The sequence below is a fragment of the Ceratotherium simum genome, chromosome 22 (assembly GCF_057802395.1).
Source record: "Ceratotherium simum simum isolate JZ-2026a chromosome 22, ASM5780239v1, whole genome shotgun sequence".
In the NCBI taxonomy this organism is placed as follows: domain Eukaryota; kingdom Metazoa; phylum Chordata; class Mammalia; order Perissodactyla; family Rhinocerotidae; genus Ceratotherium; species Ceratotherium simum.
In genome coordinates, this window is record NC_141921.1 from 41,955,148 (window position 1) to 41,978,397 (window position 23,250).

The following is a 23,250-nucleotide window of genomic DNA, read 5'->3' on the forward strand; positions in this document are numbered from 1 at the left end:
CCAGTACTCGGCTGCACTGTTTTCTCCTTAGCACCTCCACTACCAAGATGCGATGGGCAGAAGTGTCTGGGTTCCTGCCCCAGGAGTGACAACCAGTGCACAGTGTTCTGCTCAACAAGACCACTTGTCACCACCCCACCTCTACCTCCTCGTCCAAGCCGCCAACATTGTCCTCTGGTGTCCTCTTAAAATGTGAGCCAGACCATATCCAACTCTGCCCAAAGCCCCCCAGGGGCTCCCATCTCACTCAGTAAAGGCCAAAGTTCTCAAAATGACCTGTTAACCCTGCGCCATCCGAGCTCTGCTGACTTCCCGACCTCATGCCTTCCCCTCCCCTCACCTCCAGCCACCGTGGCCTCCTGACCTTGCCCCAAACAGGCCAGGCAACCATGTGCCCACTCAGGCCTTCCTACGACCTGTTCCCCTCTCATGGAGATGGAATCTTCTGGGTACTGGGGGTGCTTTTTCCACTCTGGCATCTTCAGCATCTAGAACACTGCCGACTTCCCACAGGCTCTCGATTGCTTGTTGAATGAATGTTAGAAGCTCTCTCTGATGAGACCGGCTGTGTGGAAAGGGGGTGGCCACACTGGTGGTCCTCACCGATTCTGTATGCCTCTGACGGCCCTCTCCTTGCAGGACGGTGCTCGGGCTCCTGGGGCCACTTTGCCTGCATGGTCAGGGAGCCGGAGTAGCCTGGAAGTTTAAGTCACCCACCCCCAGCCCCAGAGCAGCCCTTGGCCAATGACCAAGAAATCCCGGCTCCCTTGCTCTGCACCAAGTCACACACTTCATCTCAGAGTCTGCTTCTGGGAACACACTTAAGACAGGAGGCTTCCTCTATCCCCTCCACAAAGATCCGGTCCAACCTGGGAGTCTGGGGCTATGAGGAACTGGGGTCTCTGAATACACTCTCCCCTCTGCTTGGCACAGGCTCTATTATCTGTGCCCCCACTGCTCCCCCCCCCGACCGCCCACCTTTTCATTCCCTCTGGAAATCTGACGTGTTCACGACACAGATGCAGCTTGTACACGGCATGCCTCCCATGTGCCAGGAACTTGAGTTCTAGTCCCATCCCCTCAGGCCACACCCCTCCTCCACCACGGCCACCACAATCCTGAACTTGACATGTGTCCTTCTAGTCCATACGTGTACATTTCACCACATCAACACCCAAGAATAATATACCGTATCACTGTGAGGTTTTAAATACACACTAATGCTCTCATATTGCACACGCCATTCTGCAGTCTGTTTTGTTCACATCTGGGGGGACCAACGTCAACAGAAACAGGTCTGGTTTATTCACTTGCACTGCTCACAGGATCCCATAGAGTGAATGCACCACGGCTTATCTGTCCGTCCGCTTCTCGCAGTGAGGCTGTCTCCAGTTTTCCGCAGCTGCAGCCGCTCAGCATCCCTTGGCCCCAGAGCACGAGTCCCTGCCCAGAGGCCCGTGTTCCCTGCTTTTAGGGCTCTTGTCTCCCAACGGAGGACTCTTAAGGTCTGTTCCCCGAGAGCAGGCGTCGGAGTTCACCCCTGTATCCCTAAGCCCTTGCCCACTCGTGGGAGGTGCTCAGCCTCTTCGGATCGATGGAAACGGTGGCACGGTGGGGGATGTGCGCTAGGCCTTGACCTCTTCGTGCCGAGGACAAGCCAGGATGGCCTGGGAAAGCCCAGACACCTGGGGCGCAGTGGCCAATGCCCACCCAGTCGAAGTGGGGTAGGGCCCCGGTCATGGGACCCTTGGAGCTTCTGGGCAGGGGTCAGTCCCAGTCAGCTCTGAGGCCAAGACACAGGGCCCACCAGGAAGAGGTCACCCCATGCCTCCTGACCCAACATCATCACGGGCTCAAGGAGCAACCCCACTAACAACTTTGCTGTCGTTTACAGAGCCCTTCCCCAGGGGAGGCACTTTACATTTCATTTGCATCATCACCCTCTGGCAGGCATCAGCCCTTTTCCAGAAGACACTGAGGTCAGAGACGTTAAGTTGCCCAAGGGCACATGCCAGTCAGTAGCAGAGCAGGATTCAAACCAATACCCGAGTTGTCTGATTCAGAGAAATGGAGACCCATTTGCCACACGGAACAGTGTCCTCCTCTGCTGGGGCCTCAGCCAGGCCAGAGCCGGGCACAGGGCAGGCCCAGCTAGTCACGAGCCCCTGCCCCCTCCTGCCACAACAGAACAGGCAGCTAAGCCCAGGTGCCCTGGGGATTCACAGGAGAAATCTTCCTAGGAATGGCAGGTCCGGGCCCCAGCCCAGCCGGGAGATCAAACAGGCCTCCAAACACAGCCAGCTACAACATTCCCCAAACTTTAATGCCCTGGTTCTGAGAAGGGCAGCTGGAAGCTGTGGTGGGTCTCAGGTGCTACAGACACCCCCTGCCTCCAGCCCCAGGGGCTCCACGTACCAAGTGGCCAGACAGTGAGAAGCACAGGGAGTTGACTCCCATGCTGGTCTGCTCCCGGGGCTGAGCATGACCCGAAGCTCTCAGAGCTTCTGCAGAGGGCTCCACAAACTGCGGGGAAGGCCCGGGGCAGGGGCATCACTGCCCTTAGAGGCCTGGCCCTGCAGGCTCAGGCGTGGCTCGGCTGGGGCCTGCATGGAGCAGCTAAGGGTGCAGGTGAGGAAAGCAACCAGGGTCCCCAGCCTAGGACCAGTGGGGTACCTGGAAGGGAGGGGAGGCTTCGGGGAGCTTGGGACGGGTGTAGACGGGGACTCCTGGCCTCTCAGGGCACTTGAGTCAGGCAACGGCCGATACGGGGAACAGAAGAGAACATTCCAGGTTAGGTCCAAGAAAGCGGGGTCAGGTACACCCCTGGAACGCCATCCAAGGCACAAGGAAGGCGATGCAGCCCAGGCCTCCCCGCAGTTTATCTAACAGGCTCCTGGGCTGGGGCCGAGGACAGCGGGGCTGCCTTCAGTACCCTTGGGAGGTGTGACCTCTGCCATCTGGGCTGGCAAAGGGCTCCGTGCGCGCCTCTGACGAGTCAATTGTCTGATAGGCGCTGTGCTCCTGTGAAGGTCCAAGGAAACCTAGGGGCAGGGAGATGGGGAGAAGGAAAAATGAGGGGCGAGGACTCAGGACATTCCACCAACTCCAAACCAAGATCCACCCTACCCCCTCCAAGCAGGCCAGAGCCAGGCGCCCTGCACCCAGGACAGTGACGGTGGCAGCAGGCCCATGCACCGAGCCTTCAGCACGTACTGTTCATTCCATCCTCCCCTGACCCTACAGAGCAGGTATTTTATTGATGAGGTGTTTACAGATGAGGAAACTGAGGGGTAAAGAGATGAACTGACTTGCCTGAGACTGCACAGCCCTAAGCTAGGATTCAACCCCAGGGCACGACCCCAAAGCCAGGGCTCTTAGCTGCTTTGCCCCCGTGCTTCCCTGGGCTGCATGTGGGCAGGAATCTGGGCCCCCAGGCTCCCCTCCAGTGCCTCTCCCAGGCAGCATGGACGCTGTGTTACTGTGTCCAGAAGGCCCCAGAGCCTGGCACAGTCACAGAGCCTCGAGAGCTGGGGCCAGAGAGCTCTGAGTGTCCACGCCCCCTGCCATCCCTGTGCAGCACATCTGTGCTGTGATCCTGGAAAAGTCCCACGGGCTCTGGACCTCAGTTTCCTCATCTGTCCAATGGAACGAATGTCACTGGATTGCCCTCACCCCGGGGCAGGCCTGGGCCACTCTGGGCCTCTCTTCTCAGGAGTGAGGGGTAGAGGATCATGCTTGCCTCCTCCACGTCTCTCAGAGAGACAGGAGAACGTGTGTCAGAGAGCGGGGAAAAGGCTCGGCTCCCACGGGAAGGGGCGCAGCTCAGAGAGGGTGTGTGGGGGGGGGCAGCGAGGGCGGGCTAAGGCGAGAGGGCCGGTCAGCAGGGACAGCGCCCGCAGGTCAACGCTGTCTTCAGCCGAGGCTCCCAGGGCTCATGGTAGCACCACCTCCCCTTGGCCACCCAGACCCCATGGGGCAGGAGAGGGGGCTCCAGGGAGGGGGCCAGTGAAGCTGCAGGTGCCAACCAGCGTCAGACTGCAGACTCCCCAGAGCTGCCCTTGGATCACAGCCTCAGCTGCACCTGTGCTCGGGCTGAGATGGGGGCTTGGCCGCCACCCTCAACTCTGCCTGTAGCTTGAAGTCACGAAAAGGTCACACCAGGCTGGAACAGCTGGGGGACCCCTGGGCTCCTGCAGCAGAGATTGGAAGCTTGTGCACCCTGTGGCCTGGTGCTCAGCACCCATGTCATATCCCTCCCTGCAGTTGGAGCCCTTGTCCCATGGGGCGAGGTCGGCTCACTGGGGGAGGGGCTGTGGGTCAGACAAGGATGGCAGTGCCAGCACCGGGCCAGCAGGAGGGGATTTGGGGAGCTGGCTGAGGTGGTGGCCTCACCGGTGTGGAGTGGGAGCTCACCCCCGCGCTCCCGGTACATGTGGTAGATGAGGCAGCAGGAGAACGGCTTGAGGAGCAGGCTGAGGATGGCCATGCCAGCGCCAAAGCGCTCCGTGTCCGTGAGGCCATTCCGAGGGTAGAAGATGCTGATGTGGACGATGTCCAGGAAGATGGTGGCCACCAAGCCACCCAGAAACTGCAAGACAGGCCGGCAGGGCCCAGGGGTGACCACATGTCATGGGAGCACATAAGCACACTGACGCCCTGTCATGCCCCCATCGCTCCCCCACCATATATGCCAGACCAGAACCTCCATCTGCGCCCTCCTGTCTCCTTAGGGTTTGCTGGAAAACAGATCCAGCAAGGAGGCGGGACCCTGTGGATGAGAGGCCTGACTGGGGACTACAGGACAGGGAGCAGGGACGTGGGGGCCAGGTCTGGACCCCGCAAGCTGGCTCCACCAGAACCCTCACCCCCCTTTCATCCCCTGTTACCCTTGAGGCCATGACAGGGCACAAGACTTGGTTCCAGAACCTCCGAGATGGAAGGTCCCTCGGAGTTCACCCAAACCGTCTCCAGCACCAAGGAAATCCCTGCTCAGTCACCTGAGAGGCCAGGGCTGGAGTGCTCACTCCCCTCGGGGCTTAGGGGGTGTCGGAAGCCCCCCATGGGAGAGGGCAGCAGGGCCGCGTCCACTCGGACCTCACAAAGTAGTGGGGTTCCCTCTTCACCGGTCTCCCGGCCACATCTGTCCCTACTGGAGGGCCCCAGAGGCGGGTTATTGGGTGCCGGCTCCATGCCCCTGGGGGGCCCATCTGGGGCACTGGGGGGGGGCCCCCACGCCTTCCTTGGGGAAGACAGTGGAGACTCCGGGCTCTCGGAGGCAGGCAAGCAGACAAGCAGGCCAGGCTAGTGAAGCCAGGAGGGCTGGCGCCTGGGCGGCTTATTCACAGGCTTTAGAGACGGAAAGTGGGGCACAAGGAAGAGGGAAGATTGGGACGGGTGAGGGGAAGACAGAGTGGGGCCCGGATGACCCTGAGCCAGTTCCCCGCGCAGCTTCCCCCTCCCGCCCTCCGCTCACCATGCTTATGGCGTCGATGGAGTCCCGCTGAGCAACGGCCCACACGCCCAAGGCCAGGATGGTGAAGTTGGCCCAGGTGTAGGGGCCCGAGAACACGATGCAGCCCCTGCGGGAAGAGGCACCTGAGTCACGTCAGGAGGTGACCACCCCACAGGCGCCCACCGCCTCCCGCAGGTCTCAGGGCCCCGCGGAGACGAGGCCCCAGTGGGCCAGGCGCGAGGCCCTTGTTCTCCTCCCCATCTGCATGTCAGCCAATCCCACTGGCTCTGCTTCCCAATGGATCCCGAATACGGCCACGTCCCTCCACGTCCAAACCATCATCCTCTCCTGCCAGGATTTATCAGCACAGCCCCTCCCGCTGTTCTCCTTCCTCCCACTCCTGCCCCCTGCAGGCCATCCTCTGTACAGCAAGCAGTCATGGAAACCAGGCCATGTCACTCCTCTGCTAAAACTCCGCCCAGTTCTCTGTCCCGCTTGGAATAAAATGCAGACTCTTCGCCACGGCCTAAGGGACCCTGTGGGATCCGGCCCACGACACAGCCCCCTAACCTCCCGGCCGCTGCCCGTGCTGCTCCCTCTGCCCTGAACACTCGGCCCCTTTCGTCATTTGAGTCTTAGCTCAAATGTTAACTCCGAGACTCCTTCCCTGACCGCCCAATTTTAAGTACTACCTTGTCACTTTCTAACACAACGCCCAGCCTATTTTATTTTTTAGGGTATTCCCACTAACTGATATGTTACTTATTTGTTTGTTAATAAAAATAACAGTTAACACAGAGCCCTTACTATTATCCAGCACAGTTCTAAGTGCCTTAAATTAACTCATTTATGTGCATTTGTGTTAACAACTCTAGGAAGGGGGCACTATTATTATCCTCATTTTACAGAGGAGCAAACTGAAGCACAGAGAGGTCAAGTAACTTGCCCAAGGTCACAGAGCTGTTAAGTGGCAGAGCTGGGATTTGAACCTAGGCAGTCTGGCTCTAGAGGCCATGCTCTTACCCACCACATCCACTGGGCCTCGACTGTACCAGCACGCAGTGGGGCACTTCACAAGTTTAAATGACATTCACTGAAGCGTAGCACACAGAAAACACGAGCAAAGCAGTGGAGTGTGGATAGCAACCAGGCTCAACAGGCTTTGATAAGTAATCTCATCCTTCAGATTTAAGAAAGCAAGTGCTGGGGCCCCGGCCCAGACTCACCAACTCAGAATCTTGGGGCGTGGGCCTGCGAAATCTGTAGGTCATTACCCAGGACTATGACTGTTCACATTATTCACAACTGTTCACACGTGCACCACACTTGAAAGTCTGCAACATGCACGCATGCACTCAGTGGTCTCCAACCTTGTTGGCCAAGAAATCTCCCCAGAAGCTCAACAGAAAGAACAGATGGTGACACTGAAACTCAGCGCCGCGCTCCTCGGCTCCCTCTGCGGCAGGCCGGGGCGTGTAAGGGCGCTGCCACGCTCCTCCCTCCCGGCTCCTGAGGGGCATGCCCCCGACACCCATTTCACAGATGGGAACCAAGGCCCTGAGAGGTGGAGTCACTTGCCCAAGGTGACCGGCTGGAACGTGCAGAGCCAGGACCGGAGCAGGGTCGGCCTGAACCCTGAGTCTGCCGTCTCTGGGCAGGGAGTGTGATGTAAGAGTGAGGGTCCCCCCAAGCAAGTGACCTCACCCTGTGTCTCGGGCTCATGTGCATCTACTTGCCGAGCCGATGAGCTAACCCACAGAGGCGCTCAGCCCGCGGCTGGCAGCAGGACCCACTCAGGGAGCGTTAGTGGTTACTAGTCTCTAAAGTCACGCTTCACCTCCAGTGACCTTACAAAATAAGCGAGAGGGTCAGTAACGCTCTCATTTTAGCCGAGAAAATGACTAGGGAGCAAGTGACTCAGTCAAGATCACAGACACACAGAGCTCCACTGGTGTCCACCCCGTGGCTGCTCGGGGACGCCGGCACTGCGTGCAAGCCCGGCCCCCTGGCTTCAGCACCTCAGGCCTCCCAGATGCAAAGGCCTTGGGGAGGAAGCAGAGTCGTGCCCCCTCAAGGGGACTTGGGCAGTGTCTGGAGGATGCTCTGAGCTGTCAGCACCGCCCCGGGCCCGCTGCTTGCCCTGGGATGAGGGCTCGGAACTCGCACGAGGCAGGGACGGCAAAGGCCTCTGGGAACTGCCTGCCCCTCTGACAGTCCTGGGACATGGGGAGCTTGGTGACGATGCTCTTGACGAAGGTGCTATTCACTCTTGGAACTGCTCATGAGACAGGTGGATAAGACCCAGGAGACAGGTGGACACAGAACCAGACACTCACTCACCAGGTCGTCAGCAGCCAGTGAACCAGGAGGATGGCCTGTGGCACAAAACGGGAGGAGAAGAACAGACCTGTGAATGTGACCACCATGGTGGGGGAGGGCAGGGCGGGGAAGCTTTTGGAGCCAGAAAACCCAGGAGGCCCCTGCCTAGCATCTAAGAGGCCTTCACAGATGTCTACTGAAGAGAAACACCACGACAGCGATGAACCAGAGGTGGAGGAAGAGCACAGGCCAGGGGGCGCTGCCACGCCACCCCTCCCCGCTCCCTTGGGGCAGCTGACACCCACGCCCCTTCCTGCTTCCAGAGGCTGGAGGCTCCTGTGGGGACCCCGGGCATCTGCTCTGCAATCAGAGAGGCCTCGATGGGAAATGGCTGGGGGTGAGGGAGGGGGCTCACACAAGGCTGATTTCTTGGGACACTGGGGCTGGGGTGCTGTGCGGGCCAGAGGGGACTTCCTCCTAAGCGCCCTGGGGGACGCCGTGCGGGGCTTTTCTGCAGGGAGGTAATGTGGTACGATTTATGTCAAGGAAAAAATCCCTCTGGCTTTTTTCTAGATTTCTGCAGTATTCCACCCTTTTCATTGCCCTATATGCCCTTAAAATAACAGCCCCTTCACTGCACCTGGTCTCTACCCCTGGTAATCAGAAGGGCCCTGCGTGGAAAGCAAATAAAGAAGGAAGGCCCAGATGCTCCGGGGAGGGAGGGCAGCTGTCAGCCTAGCTTCCTTCTAAGGAGGAGGGGACTCCGGAGCTGGTGCTGAAGGATCAGCAGGGATCAGCCAGGCAAAGGGGAGGGTGAGCGAGGCGTTCCAGAGTGTTCCAGGCCGGGAGGAGGGGGAGTGGCAAGGGCTGAGGTTGGGGGTGGCACTGAGACCATGGGGGGCTCAGGAGCCCCAAGTCAGGAGTTTCTGCGGGGCCCAGTGGCCGACGGGTACCCTTGAAGGAGTTTACTCAGGGGACTGAGGAGTCAAGCTGGGAGGGGGAAGCCAGGAACCGGGGGCAGGGGCGGTATGCCTGGACCAGAGGGCAAGGGCGGACACAGCAAGGATTGGAGGGAAAGGCCCAGCTTCCTGTCTGGTGAGAGAACAGAGGGAGAGGCTGCCACCTGCAATAACAAACTCTGCTGAGAGAGAAAGCACTTCTAGAAGAGTTACTCTTCACTGCACACCTACTATGTGCCAGGCCCTGTGTCCAACGCCCATGTCACCTCTGAGCCTCACAACAGCCTCTGGAACAGATACTACTATCATTCCCATTTTACAGACGAGAAAACCAGGCTCAGAGGTAAATCAAGTTGATTGAGATTTCTGCAGGCAAGGGGCAAAACTCGAACTAAATTATGACTCCAGAGCCAGTGCCCCAGGCTTCACCCTGGAGGACTGGCCTTCAGCTGAGGGCGGCTACGTGGGCTGGGGACAAACGGGGACGTTTTCTGCACACGGGCCAAAGAAATCCGGAGCAGACGGCGGGGACTCTACCTTCACCCCCAGTGCCCAGCGTGAGTGAACCAAAGGGGTCCTGCTCCAGCTACAGAAGACCAGGAACGTAATTCCGTAAGGACCGATGCGCCCGGCTCCACGTGGGCCCGGGACCTTGAGAAGCCGAGTCTATGCCTCACAGGAGGCTGGCTCCGGGACCTCCACGTGCGTTTATCACCAAGCAATTCCCCTGCATTGGGCTCCAGCCTGAGCACTCTCCATACAGGAGCGCATCTAGTCCTCACAATCCTCCGAGCTACTATTTCCCCATTTTACGGCTGAGGAAACTGAGGCTCAGAGGTAAGTAACTTGCCCGAGGTCGCACAGCTGGTCGGCGGCAGAGCCAGGATTCACCCCGACTTAGCCAGCTGTCATGGGTCCAGAGCCTGGGTGGGTGTGCCCTCCCCATTACAAAGATGGGTAAGCTGAGGCAGAGGAAGCTTAGTCTTCCATGGGTGTCTTTTCCCAGAGGCTCAAGAGAAGTGCTCAAATGGTGCTAAGTTCTTAAAGATTTACAGTTTAGCCGGCATCGCTGGCACCCGCTTCACGCCCACCAGGGATTCAGCGGTGAGAGAGCAGACACAGCGCTGCGCTCCCCTCCCAGAACTTGTGTCCAGCGGAGACACCCACCAATCAGATATCACCTCAGGAATGTGGGATCCAGTGAGGGAAGGCAATTCTGAAGGACACTTACAGCCAAGGAAAAGGAACCCCATGCTACAACAGGGAGGGGGGAGTGGGCTGGTCCCGAGACTTCTCTGCTGGGGTGACATTTCAGCCAAGAGGAAGGTGGTGGGCAGGGGGTTAACCAGGATAGAGAGGAGAGAAGAGCATTTCAAGCAGAAGGGATAGCACCGGCAGAAGGGAGCATGGAACATTCTGGAAACTGAAAACAAGACAAGGTATCGGCTGCAGGGGAAGGTAAGAGGGTGGAGGAGGGACAGGAAGCTGTAGGGTAGGCTGGGCCTGGGATATGTGAGGAAGAATTCTGATCTTTATCTTGAGAGCAAACTACCCTCCCCTCTAACAGGAAACCCTGACCACAGAGGGGAAGGGACCTGCCACTGGCCACGCCACGTCGTCAGCCACAGCGGTCCCGGTGTCTGCTTGTAGACTAAGAGAAGACACCGAGGAAGAAGGCCCCGGAGGACAGCTCACAGCACCGTCCTCCTGAAAATCAACACCTAGTCCTCCCCACTGTGGGCTTCTCTTTCAGAAAGTCTTCATGGCCCAGGGCCCCGGTCCTACGTCTGGACTGGGCACACAGTAGGCCTTTAACACATCGGTGCTCCTTATCCTGCAGAGCCCTGCTTTATAAGAAAGACGAAAGGCTGAGACGCAGGGCAGCTGATCTGCATGGAAGCCTCGGGAAATGACTCCCTACAACCAGTGAGACACAGATTTTTCCTGGAGCCAGAAGGGCCTGTAACCTGGAGTGAGCACCTGGCTAAGGTCCAAAACCACACCGTCTCTTAGGGAAGAAAAGAGTACGACCTGGAAATACTGCAGATCCCCAAAAGACATACAGTCCCCTCTGTGTGACATCACTTTAGTTTTATAAATATTTAGAAACTTAGCACCATTTGATCGCTTCTCTTAAGCCCCTGGGAAAAGAAACCCATGGAAGACCAAGCATCCCCTGCCTCAGTGTCTGCATCTTTGTAATGGGAGGGCACACCCACCTGGCCTGGAAAGGGGTAATGTCCAGGAAAGCTCCAACAAGAAGCCCAGCCAAACCGGCCCTGCCCTTCCCGATAGCCCTCATCTCAGCGCAGACCTGTCTGCTGGTTCTGCGGGAGGTTTCTGGTGACCAAGGGGAAACCCGGGATTCTCAGGTGCTGCCACAGGGAGGCAGGAGCTGGGAGCAGGGGAGGGACCGGAGCTACTTGGGGGAGGGAGAGACCAGGATCTGAGGATGTGCCTGGGCAGCCCGACCTTTCCTGTTTGGAAAGAGGAAAGAAGGCCCTGAGCTCCTGGACTCTTCACACAGTGCTCGGCATCCAGTCGGCGTCCAACGTGTCAGAAGACCGGGAGAGGGGAGGGCCAATGGGCCAAGGCAGCAGGGGGTTGTAGGATGCCGGAGTGGGGGATAGGAGACCCGGGGACCATGTCCTCTGTGTCTGAGCCCCGGTGGCTTCTCTGAAATGGAGGCGGTATCCATCACCCACATGTCTCACAGGGGCGCCTGACCGCAGACAGACTGCCCTCTGACGGTCACAGTGGGTACCCGCTTCATAACCACAAGTCCTTGAGGGGACAGGCATCCTGTAACAGCATCAGCAGCAGCTCCTGCCCCTGATGAGGATCTGCCTGCCACGTGTCTACACTGCCCTGAACACTGGGCCCACATCCTTGCAGCTGTATGGGGTAGAGTATTTATCCTGTTTTACTTCTGAAGAAACTGACGACATGAAAGATTAAGTAAATGGGCCCAAATCGTAATGCTTATAAACAAGAGAGCCCAGATGCGTATCTCAGACTCAGTCTGTCTGGCCAGAGATTTTACGCTAATAAAAATGTAATGCCACACCGCCCCCTGGACCACTGGATCCTCCTCTTATCACCCTAGAGGGCAGGGCCTATTTTTAGCCTCTTCTTACAGTGAGAAAACTGATGCTCAGAGAGGCAAAGAAACCTGCTCAAGGGCACACAGCTAATAAGTAGCAAAGCCTGGCCTTGAACGCAGGTCTGTCTGGCCCCAAGGCCCGTGCTCTGCCCTCTGTGCTACACTGTGAGGATTTGGAAGAGCAAGGGGAGGGTGGATGGGAACGAGGAAGTTTAACCTGGAGGAGGGGAAACCAAAGGGTTACGTGGACCAGGCCTTAGACCCTTTGTCCAGCCCTGAGGGCCCATGGGGGATGGGGGGGCCTTCCCACACAGGTGTGGACAGACCTAAGGTTAACAGACAGATCAGCACACAGAATATACTCCTACCGGTCCTGTGCAAACACCCGGTGACCTGCTACATGAGGTAGTGAGGTCCCCGAGGGTGGCAGAGGCTAAGGGACACCAGTCAGGAATGCCATAGAGGGGACGCAGATTCAGGCAGTGGCTGACTGCGTGGGCACTGGAGCCAAATACACGGATCTGAGCCTGGCTCCATGATGCAGAAGCTGTGTGACCTTTGGCAAGTAGCCTGACCTCTCAGAATGCTGCCTGCTCTTCTGTAAAGTAGGGACACTGGTGCTTGTTTCATAGGGTCGCTGTGGATCCAACGGCACAGGGAGGTGCACAGGGGTATGCAACACTCGACAGCGTGCCTGCCAGGTAGGTAGCCCTGATGCGCCATCCTCATCACTACGATTATGAAGCTGGTGTCCCCAGTTCTTAATTCTAATGCTCCATTACCCCCTGGACCCTCCTCCCAAGGGCCTTTTCTCACCAGACCTCATGAACCCAAGGCTAGTCCTTTCAAAGCTTGTCACAGTGTTATTCCTGCAGCTCAGGACTTGGCTCATGGATGGGGCTCAGTTAGGGACTGCCCTTTGTGCAAAGGGCCTGGAGCAGCTGTTTCTTCTCACTTGGCACCACTGCCCACTCTGGCTGGGCTGGGCACAAGTAGGCATTCAGCCAATGCCCAAGAAATGTATGAAATGAGGGAGTGGGAGGGAGCCCAGGGCCACAGGGTACCCTTCCCCAGTTCCGGAGGGGCTTTGATCTCAGAACATTCCACTCACCTGCCTCTGAGCAAGGAGGCAACAGCTGCCCTCCTAGGGTGGCCAGATTTAACAACAACAAAAATACAGAACACCCAGTTTATTTGGAATTTCAGATAATGAATAATTTGTTAGTATGTCTCAAATATTGCCTGCGATATACTTATACTTAAAAATTATTCCTTGTTGATCTGCAATTCAAATTCAACGGGATGTCCTGCATGTTACCTGGCAACCCTAGCCCCTCAGGGCCTCCCAGCACTTACTTGTCTCTGACTGGGAGCAGCTAAGACCCTTGGAGACATGGAGTCTTGTTTCCCAAGTCAAGGGAAGGACCAGTCATTTTATCCTGGGCACCGGAAGCCAGCACAGCTCACACCTGTGGCCGTGAAGGCCCATCAAGTGGCTCAAAACAAACTAAGCCCTCCCACTGGACATAAATTGTGGAGGCAGAAGTCAGCCCAACTAACTGGTGGCCAGGAGAGGACACGGCTTGGAAGTCTGACCCTGGTGGGTTCAAATCCTGACTCTGCCACTCAATCCCTGTGGGACCTTGGCAAGTTACTGACTTGATCTGAGCTGAAGTCTGCTCATCTCTAAAAAGATGACAATATCAGCTTTCTCAGAAAGCTGTTGTCATGAAATAAATAACCTGGCACACCACAGATGCCCCACGAGTGAGAGCCCTCCGCCCTCTCAATTCCTGCAGCTCTGTCCCTCACCTGATCCCCTCTTAGCAATTATTTTAGGCAAATCTCTAATGAGAGAAACGGCAGTCGCATTAACCCCACACTGCCTGGAACACAGTATTAATAACAAACTTCAGTTGCCCTCACATAAATTTCTTCCCAGCTAAATGTCCAACCCAGCTGTTGACTGGAAGTTTCGGGGCGGTTTGCTGGAGCCAGTATGATTAAGGAAATCTGCCACGTGAAGTCACAGCGCAGACAGTGTCTAATCATCCAAATATGGATGATGCATTGTTTTGTAGTCATCTCTCTTAGTTTCCTTTCGCACCTGACACCGTGGGTGCTAAACGCTTTGTCACTCCTGAGTAAAAGGACATTCCTGGACATAGTCTGGAAAGAGCCTGCACTGAGACCCAAAATGGCAGCTGTGGTCCAAGGTTCACACCTTCTTGGCCAAAGCTCAAGGCCTCGGTCCCTCTGTCCACACAGAGCAGGGAGGCACAGCCGGCTGGGGGTGGGCGGGGAGAAAAAGCAGAACAGCCTCTGGCATATTGACAGCTGACAAATCGGCTCAGGAAATGAAGACATCTCAGGAAGCCCCGCGGTGCCGTCCCAAGTGCACAAAGTTGGGGTTTTCTGCTTTTAAGTAACTTCCATGGGGCTCGTGTTTCTTAGGAAATAAGGACGCGAGATCTATAAACTTTGGAAAACCACCTGTCTGGGAACATCTGATTTTCTTAACCAGATTCAGCAAACAAAGGAGGCTCCTGGGGCGGTGCTGCGCGTTCAGGTGACCGATCTAGCCCTTCTCTCTCCGTGGAGGGGAGGTGGCCGCCTCCAAGCCCCACCTCCGGCTCTCGGTGCCTCCCCCTCAACGCCTCACCCCCAGCGCCTTCCTCTTTCTCCAGGGGACTTCTGGGCGCACAGGCCAAAGCGATCCTCAGGGGCCGGGCGCTCCCAGCTGGCGGGGTCTGACCCGGGAAGGCGCGGCCCTCTCGGTCCCCTATCGCCTCCAGTTCCCTCTCGGTCTTCCCAGCTGGCCTTTTCCTGGATCTCTCTCCCTGTTATGGTCTGTCTGCCCGCCTCCTTCTCACCTGGGGTCTGTACATTTCCTATCTCCCTACCACCGCTCTTCCCCAAACCCTCGGTCCTCTCACCTCTAAAATCTTTGTTTAAAAGAGCAAACGCCCAACACACGCCAGGAGACCCGCCCCGCGCCCGCCCCGCCCCACCCGTCGCCACCTTCAAGTTCACCGCGGGCAGCTCCATCCCGACCAAGGCGGAGGGCACCTGCGCCACAGCCTCGGGGACTCCTGGGCTCCGAACTCGGGAAAGAAACTTGCCGGCCCCGCCCCGCCCGCCGCGGCAGCTCCAACCCCAGTCTGGCTCCGGACCGCGTGAAGCGGATCACGTGACCCAGGCCCGGTTGCTAGGAGACGGCGTCGGGCTTCTGGCGCTTTTCTCCAGCCCAGGCAGTTCCCGGGCGCGCCTGGAGAATCATCAGGATTTATGTTGCAACGGGGCAATATCTTGGTAGGTTAATATCCCAGCAGGTGGACTGATGGGACCAGCTGTGTCCGGGAAATCTGAGGGGAATGTCCAGGTGCAAACTGCGGATGCGGCAACAGCTGGAGTCTCATCCCTTAGGGCCTCTCTCCTTCCGTGTGTTCGAGTGGAGACATTTACAATACCTACCTCATAGGATCCTTGTGAGGATAAATGAACTAATTCACGCTGTTAAAGAAAAAATCATTCTGACACTTGTTAATACGTAAGGAAAACTTTATTCAAGTCTATTGCAATTGGGATATTACAAGACGGGAGAGACGTCAAGTTCAGCTCCGGGGAGACAGCAAGCACAAGTGGGGATTTCTAGGCGAGCGGCAGAGTGAGGGGTCAGTGGATGGACAATTGCTAAGAGGAGACATCAAGGCAAGGGGAATTCTTGCTAAACTGACCTAACAGGATTCTTGCTAAAGGCAGACCCAGGGCTTAGACATCCAAGTTGGGGGATGAGGAGCTTGATCAGATCTCAAGAGTAGGGGGATTCTCGCTAAGCTGACTCAGCAAGATTCTTGCTAAAACTGGGCTATGCATACGCAGCAAGGACAGGAGGGTCAGAGAAGGCCAAGGTTTAGGCCTAGTGGAGAAGAGCGCTCAGAGGGGCCTACTAAGGTTGGGTCAAGGAGAGAGTCTTTGTCAAGGTGAAGTGCCCAGAACAGCGCATGGCACTCAGGAAGTGGGGAACACACATAAGATATTGTCGTTATCAAGACACAAGGACCAACTGGTTGGAGCCCACATGAGTTAATATACCAGAAGCTTTAGAACAAATCTAGCTGAAGAATGAGCAGAAAAGCTATGGGACACACTGTCTCCAGAAGGAGGAAGATTGGAGAAGAAAAAGCTTCTGTCAACGCACTGTCTGCCCCTCGGCTGTGAATGGAGGGAATTGGGGAAGGAAAGGGCTGTCTCACCTGGGATGTCTCTCAAACACTGTTGACCAGCCTCCACCCCCAAAAAGGAACTGTAATTCCCACTACCTCCATCCTCCTCCCCACCCCATCCTTCACCCATAACCAGAGAAAACGTTCATTTGGAGAACATCAGCTTTCATTTAGAGTCACCTGGGGGGAGGGTCCCCTCGGGGTCCATCAGAGTGCTTGTTCTTCCTTCCAGGAGGGGAGAAACCACATGGAAACAAGCCAGACCGCCTGCTGGGTCCTGAGAGCACATCAACATGCTCAGCGTATCAAATGGGCTCTCTCCAGGAGCAGAGAAAGGATTTTTCTGGGTGAGTGAGGGGACTTTTGCTGGGTTGCAGGGCCCACCCGCCTAATTGAATGGCCTCCAGCCCAGGGGACAGAGCAGTGCAACATCTGCCGTTGGCACTGAGAGCTGGTGAGCTCTAGAGACCGGCCAAGAGGCGACATCAAGTTTGGTTTTTCGGGATATAGAGCAGAGAGGACTAGCTCTAGACCAGAGCAGCAAGAATCTGAGTCCTGGCTCTGTCCGCGTCCTGGGTGACCTTGGGCAAGTCGCTTTCCCTCTCTGTGCTTCAGTTTTCTCATCTGTACCATGAGGATAGCAATAGTATCTTCCTCGAAGTGTTGTTAGGATTTGTTAATATACGAAAAGCTCATAGAACAGTGCCTGGTATACAGTAAGCACTAAATCAGGATTGACTACTATTTTTATTATTAGTTAACTATTGTTATTGGCAGAGTACCTAGAAAAGAGTAATTCCTCCATAAGTGGTGGATATTATAACATTATTATCATATTACTATTTATCAATTCCTTCTAAGAAATGTTCCCCATCCACCCCAGATCCTTGAGGTGTTTAATTCCAGTCTGTAGTTGTGTAATAAGACTGTGATTACCTTGTAAGGAGAAAATGCAAAACAAACAACTGGGGTTACAGGGACATTTATTAAGTACTTATTTTGTGGCAGACAGTGTGAAAAGTCATTCATAATAGATGCTCACAAAAACCCCATGATGTGGATCCTCATCTTATCTTGATTTACAGTGAGGTGATTAAGGTGAAGAGAAATTCAGAGGCTCCCCAAAAGGCATACCACTAGTTGGGTTGAAAGTGGGCTGGGGACCCAGGAGGTCTGGCTCCAGGACCCTGACATTTAGCCACTCAGCTCCAAGCCTACATTGCAGGAAAACGCAGCCTGAGATGCAAAGGATGGAGCGAGGAAGGAGGGGAAGACAGCTTGGAGCTGAATGAAGCACAGGGCTGGGTGTGTGGAGTGTCCCTGCAGCTCACACAGTGACCCTGCCTTCATCCCCTCCAGCTGGGGCCAGAGACACGGGGGAGGGGCAGACCCAGCGCGGGGTGCGGTGAGGGGTGAGAGAGGCCAGAAGAACAAAGGAAAGAGAAACTATCCGTGTTCTCAAAGGAGCCAGAGTTCCTGCCATGACCAGTCCTGACTATGGAAGGACACATGGACTCCACAAAGCACACTCCACAAGGCTTTGGGGTCATGTTTTCAGTGAGTACACTTTTGGAAGTGAAGTTTAAATTTTTCATGTCCCTCACCCATCCTGTCTGTCTCAGTCAAGTTTTATCTTTGTACCTTCAACAAAGAAACTGACATGCGGAATAGATTCATTCATTCGTTCTTTCATTGGGAATGGTTACCTACTTGGGTAAATATCTGGGAGTGGAATGGCTGGATCATGTGGCAGGTGTATATTTAACTTTTTACGAAATTGCCAAACTGTTTTCCAAGATGGTTGTACCATCTTCTTAGCACTTATCAAGATCTGATGTTATTGCCCTATCAGTTGACTTGTTTCCTTGTTTATGGTCTGTCCCCCTAACTAGACTGCAAGCGTTGGGAGGGTCTTGCGACCTCAACACTCAGCCCCGTGCCTGGTGCACAGCAGGTGCTCAGGGAATGAACTGACGTAGACCAACTGAACAATATGTGTGTGCCACTTCCTCCCATCACAGGCACCTGGAGGACCTGCCACCCGACTCTGCTTGTCCTCAGGATGCCACTGTAGTCCAGGCTCTGCCCTGGAAGCCATTCAGTCAATGCCATTTGGTTATGAAGCCATTATGCAAATGGCTGATGAAGCCATTGCTTTCTCATGGTTGCTTCTGTCCTTTAGATAAAGGTATATTTTACATCCTGCCTTGCCTCCTCCCGGCAGAGTGATCTGGGGTAAGTTATCTAGCCATGCCCAGCCTCAGGATGCTTCTGGGGCTCATGTGGGATAATTTACACAGCATGCCTGGCACAGCTCCTGGCACTTCATAATGCTCAGTGAGCAAATAGCTGTCCTGCTCCTATGAAAGAAGGCAGCATCCTTCAGCATCTCTCAGCATCTCCTGGCCCACGACAAACGCCTGTTGAGCTGGAGCAGCAGACAAAACAGAGAGAAGACACCATGCACCTTTCCTACTAGCAAAGCCGGGGAGACGGACCTCAGCATGTCTGCGTGCTGCTGCCTCCCTGGCCTCAACCCCCAGCGCTGCCACTTTGTAACCATGTGGCCTTGGGTTAGCACTTAATCTCTCTGAATTTTTTTCTGCATCTAGACAATGAGGACAGTGACAATCAGTTCTGGGGCTGTGTGAGTCATGAAGGAGGCACTGAATAGGGAAAGGCTTTGAAATGGTTTCCAGCTGTCCTTCGGGCCACAGCGTACTGGACAGCCCACAATTCTGATGTGGTCCAGCCACTTCCTTTCCCGAGTGGGTAAATCAAACCGGAGGAAACAGGGCAGAGAAAATAACCAAAACACTGTCTGAAAGGCACCTGTGGCTGTGAGAGAGCATGGCCCTCCACAAGAAGTATGACAGAGAAGGGCCTGGGAGGCAGAGCCGTGGCCTCTTGGTGGCACAGGGATTAATGCTGGGATTCAGTCTGGAGCCCTTTCCTCAGTGTTTCTGCTCAGCTTGTCACAGACACGCAGGGCTGTGTGTCTTGGCCTGAGTCTGGAGGGCTGAGAGCCCTGGTGTTCTGTTGGTTGGTGGTGTTCTTTGTATCTGTAGATGTGATCTTCTCTCTCTTGCTGAGCACCAGCTGCCGTGAGCAAAGACAGCGGGAAAGGGCGTGGAGAAGGTGAAGGAACCCCATGGGACCCTGTAGGATTGGAGTCGGGGTGGCTCTCCTGGACTCCCAGACTTCATCCCCTGTCCTCTGGCCTGGCCTCTGGTTGATGCCAAAATCCTGAAAGTATCAAAGCCGTATATCTGTTTAGTAAAATCGGCCGTGTCCATGGCACCGTTCACTCAGAGCCAGGAGGGGACGTGATCCTGGGGAAGCACGGGCCTAGAGGGAGTGGAGGGCGATTCTGCTACTCCCCTCTTCCTGGGTTTTCTGGAGGAGCCTGGACATTGTGGGAGGGGTGAGAGACCCCTCTCCAGAGGGGACGTTTGTTTTTGTGACTAGTCAGAGGAAGGGGGGCTGATTCTCAAATATTTGTCCTCATGGCACAGAATTCAGACCTACAGCAGCATCCATCGCTGACTTTTATAGGCTCCTAGAAGACTCCTCCCTGAGCCTTGAAATACAGCCAGTAATTCCTAATGTTCCTGTTGCTTCGCCACCTCATCAGAGTCTTAGGAAAATTAGTGCCGGGCAAGCCCCATCCTGGCAAGGCGGCCCCAAACACTTAGTGATATTTCCTTGTCTTTCCAGAGACCCGTGCACTCAAGTCGGACACGAGAGAACCCATCAGAATGCCCGGTGAATGCCTTGGTGAGCGTGGAAAAGGCACAAAAGGAAACTGCCTGTGCCCTGTTGTTTCCAGGAAACGGGTTGTGTTGGCCACCAGCCAGAAAGAAAGTGGATGTGAGAGGCTGTTGCCCAAGACAGAGACAGCCCCGCCCCCACCGCTGTCTGAGTCTCTGTCCTGTGGCGTTGTCCTCGTTCCTCTCATCCTACTCCTACTCCCGCAATCCTCTCCGTCATTACGTGTCTGTGCGTCTGCACGTGGATGCGCGCACGTGTGTGTGCGTGTGCCAACTGCCTCCCGCCTCCCACTGCCTGTCCCGGATCTGTCCCTCTGTCCCGGGTCTGCCCGAGTTCAGGCTGCTGCCTCCTTCCCTCTGTCAGGCCTCCCATCTCCCCAGGTGGACGGGGTGAGAATTCCAAGGGAGGCGTCTGAGGGCTCAGATACGCAGACAAGGCCAGTTATGGCCGCCAAGCCCCGCGGCACCCAGGATGCCTGTCTGTGTGAGGCTATCTCAGTGTTTGCTTTCACCCTCTTCTGCTAGGCCGGCTCCCAGCCGTTGGCTTTTGGGGCTGGCTCTGGGGCCGGTTCCATGAGGTCTCACCTCCCTTGCTGAGGGGCCTCGAGGGAGCCTGTGCCCAGGCAGGCGGAGAGATCGAGAAGAATGAGGAAGCAGATGTGGGGTCAGGCAGGGTGCTTCTGTGGGTTCCACCAGCTGGGAAGCACCTGGGAGGCATCCCGACCCCCTTCCTCTTGAGGAGCCCTCCAGGAGGGGCCTGAAGTGAGTGCAGGACTCGGTGCTGGTAGCTCAGGGCCCAGGCCTGCCCTGCGAGCTCCTGTCCCCGCTGGCCCCGACAGCAGCCTTGGGGATCCTGGATGAGCTCACAGCTCCCGTCAGCTGGGGAGTGGGTGGGGGCGGGGGCGAGGTAGGTGACCGACTCCTAGTTTTCGCTCAGTAAACTTGAGGCATCTGAGAGGCAACCTGGGGTCGGGGGACTGAATCAGGTTTTGGAGTCAGAGAGACTTGAGGGGGCCCCTGGCACTGCCACTAAGTGACTGCACCACTTTGGACAAGTGGCCTGTCTTGGTGCCTTCGTTTTCCTCCTCTGGAAAATAGGGTCCAACAATTTCCGTCTACTAAGAGGACGGGTGCCTCCCGTGTGGACGCAGCTCAGTACACAGGGGCCAGGGTGGTGTTCAGATGACATGTGTTCTGCTCCATGCCAGGCACGAACACAAGGTCAGAGCTGGGGACACGGAGAGACAGTTCAGGAGCACAGTGTGCAGAGCTGACCAAGCTGCCCTGCTGCACTCACCCGTCCCCAGTGTGGAAGGAGCCGGGTTTCCTGTCCTGGTCCCCAGGCACAAATGTGTGGATTTCAGGATACACCATTGTGGGGGTATGATGAAGGGCACGGGGCACCCCTGGTAGCCACTTGCCTACCCAGTCACGAGTCCATTCACATCACCCTCCCCCACCCCACCCAACCGGGATTTCATGTCCCGACACTGAGTAGACACTCATCTGGGCACACCAGGGCATGCCTGCCCACGTCCATGACAGATGGTGACCACTGCTGCCAGCTTATGCTCGAGCTGGCAGGGGAGTCAGGGGGCCCAGAGCTTCACCACATGCCAAAGACAGCGCAGCCACAGGCTTGGTACTGTGATCTGGAGCGGAAGCTGAGGCGCTGCGCCCCAGAAGCGCCCCTGTGACGGTCAGTTTTCTGTCGACTTGGCCAGGCGTTGGTCCCCGAGGATTTAATCACACACTAATCCAGGTGTTGCTGTGAAGGCAATTTGCAGATTTGGTCAACATCGACAAGCAGTTGACTTCAAGTAAAGGAGATTACCCTTGAGAATGGGGGTGGGCCACATCCAACCAGTTGAAGGTCTTAAGAACAAAAACCGAAGTTTTGGAGAGGAAGAAATGTGGCCTCAAGCCTGAGTTTCTGGCCTGCTGGCCTGCCATTCAGATGTCAGACTTGCTGGCCCCTACAGAAGTATGAGCTGATTCCTTAAAATAAATCCATGTGAATATGTATATAAAGAAGAAATATATTAATCCATAGACATTTAAAGATATATAGATAGAAATATCCCATTGGTTCTGTGTCTCTGGAGATCCTGGCTGATACCCCCCAGTCCAGCCCTGGATGCCTGAGGGCAGCACCCAGGCTGCCAGCACCAAGAGCCGAAGTCCCGGTGGCCTTGGTTCTGACTGGGTGACCTCTCCCTCCGGCTCTGCTCTGAGCCTCGTTAGTGAGATGGGTTTGACCTGACATCCCGGGACAGACGGGGTTTTTACAAGTCCGGTAGGCCTTCTGCAGCCACTGACCCAGGGGTCAATAGTATAGATCAGAGGTTGGCAAACCACAGCCTGTGGGCAGATCCAGCCTGCTGCCCTTTTGTGTAAATAAAGTTTTATTGGAACACAGCTGTGCTCATTCATTTGTGCTCATCCGTTTGCGTGCTATCTGTGCCCACTTCTGCACTGCAGTGGCAGAGTTGAGCAGTGGGGACAGAGAGGGTCTGACTTGCAGAGCTGACATGAAGGGGGATCTTCTGGGCCTGATTCCTCAGAACCTCCCCAGAGAGAGCTTCACCAGCTGCCTGGGGCTTGAGCGGGGAGGAGAGTGAGTTCTCAGGAAGGGTTGGTGCAGCGGTTCTCAGACCTGGGGTGGGGGACTTATCACACATGCAGATTCCCAAGCCCACCCCAAGAGATTCTGTGTCAGAGACCCAGGGGGACTTAGAAACCCGCGTTAGCTCCCCAGAGGATCCTGAGGCTGGGAATCCCAGGCCCACATTCTGGGAAACCCTAGATTAGGGAGTTTCCCCCATCCAGGCAGGAGCCAGTGCCTTGGTGGCGCCTGGACAGGGAGATCCTCACAAGGACATCAGGCCCTTAAGGACATCCCCTGTCGGTGGTTACCCCGGACCCCAGGAGAGCCAGGACCCTGCCCTGGCTTTAGGTCACAGAGCCACTGAGACCCAAAACAGCCTTGCTCTGATCAGCCCCGCTTAGGAGGGCCTGGTCAGGGAGCTGGGCGGTGCTGGCTGTGGCTGCCACTGAGATAAGAGACATCACTCCAGGTGCCAAGCCAGGCCACCCCCTCACCAGGTCACACCCTTTCCCAGGATGGCATCTGAGCCCACCCAGGCCCGGCTTCAGGCGGCCCTTTGATCATTTGCTGAAGTTGGCGTCTGCTTTTCTCTGCACTCGGCCATCCAGGCCCGGGATGAGGCTGCTGGAGGCTGACCTGCTGTGACAGCCTCGTCATCTCTTTGACACCTCATAGGGATTTGAGGTGTCCCAACTCTAAAAGGGAGAGGGAGATAAAAATGTGAAACTGCCCCCCAAGAGGACTGGTTGCAGGACCATGATGGGGTGCAGGGGAGGGCAGAGACCCTGCAGCCATGTTGACTGCTCAGCTCAG

At 56.0% G+C, this 23,250-nt stretch overlaps 1 protein-coding gene and 1 long non-coding RNA gene across 3 annotated transcripts; one reads left to right on the forward strand and one right to left on the reverse strand.

Annotated features, from left to right (window-relative positions):
* Window positions 1-1,186: 1,186 nt before the first annotated feature.
* AGTRAP (angiotensin II receptor associated protein) lies at window positions 1,187-14,941 on the reverse strand. Of its 2 annotated transcripts, none has more exons than XM_004425594.3 (5): window positions 14,855-14,941; window positions 7,793-7,827; window positions 5,474-5,579; window positions 4,414-4,588; window positions 1,187-3,041 (listed from the first exon to the last, which is right to left on the reverse strand). In XM_004425594.3, the coding sequence occupies exons 1-5, from the start codon at window positions 14,879-14,881 to the stop codon at window positions 2,926-2,928; spliced, it is 459 nt and encodes a 152-aa protein (XP_004425651.1). In that variant the 5' UTR covers window positions 14,882-14,941; the 3' UTR covers window positions 1,187-2,925. The 2 variants fall into 2 exon arrangements, with proteins under 2 accessions (XP_004425651.1, XP_087302942.1); XM_087446816.1 differs by having other exon boundaries at window positions 4,393-4,588.
* On the forward strand, window positions 14,924-22,289 carry LOC147914149 (uncharacterized). Its single transcript, XR_015555857.1, has 3 exons — window positions 14,924-15,145; window positions 16,292-16,406; window positions 19,777-22,289. It is a non-coding gene; the product is annotated as an uncharacterized LOC147914149 (long non-coding RNA).
* The last annotated feature ends 961 nt before the right edge of the window (window positions 22,290-23,250 follow it).

Coding starts and splice junctions, on each gene's coding strand:
- AGTRAP (XM_087446816.1), bottom strand. CDS start 14,881: ATGGAGCTGCCCGCGGTGAACTTGAAG. Junction 7,828..14,854: donor TGCCCGCGGTGAACTTGAAG/GTGGCGACGGGT, acceptor TTTGTGCCACAG/GCCATCCTCCTGGTTCACTG. Junction 3,042..4,392: donor TGAGCTCCCACTCCACACCG/GTGAGGCCACCA, acceptor CCCTGCCCCTAG/GTTTCCTTGGACCTTCACAG.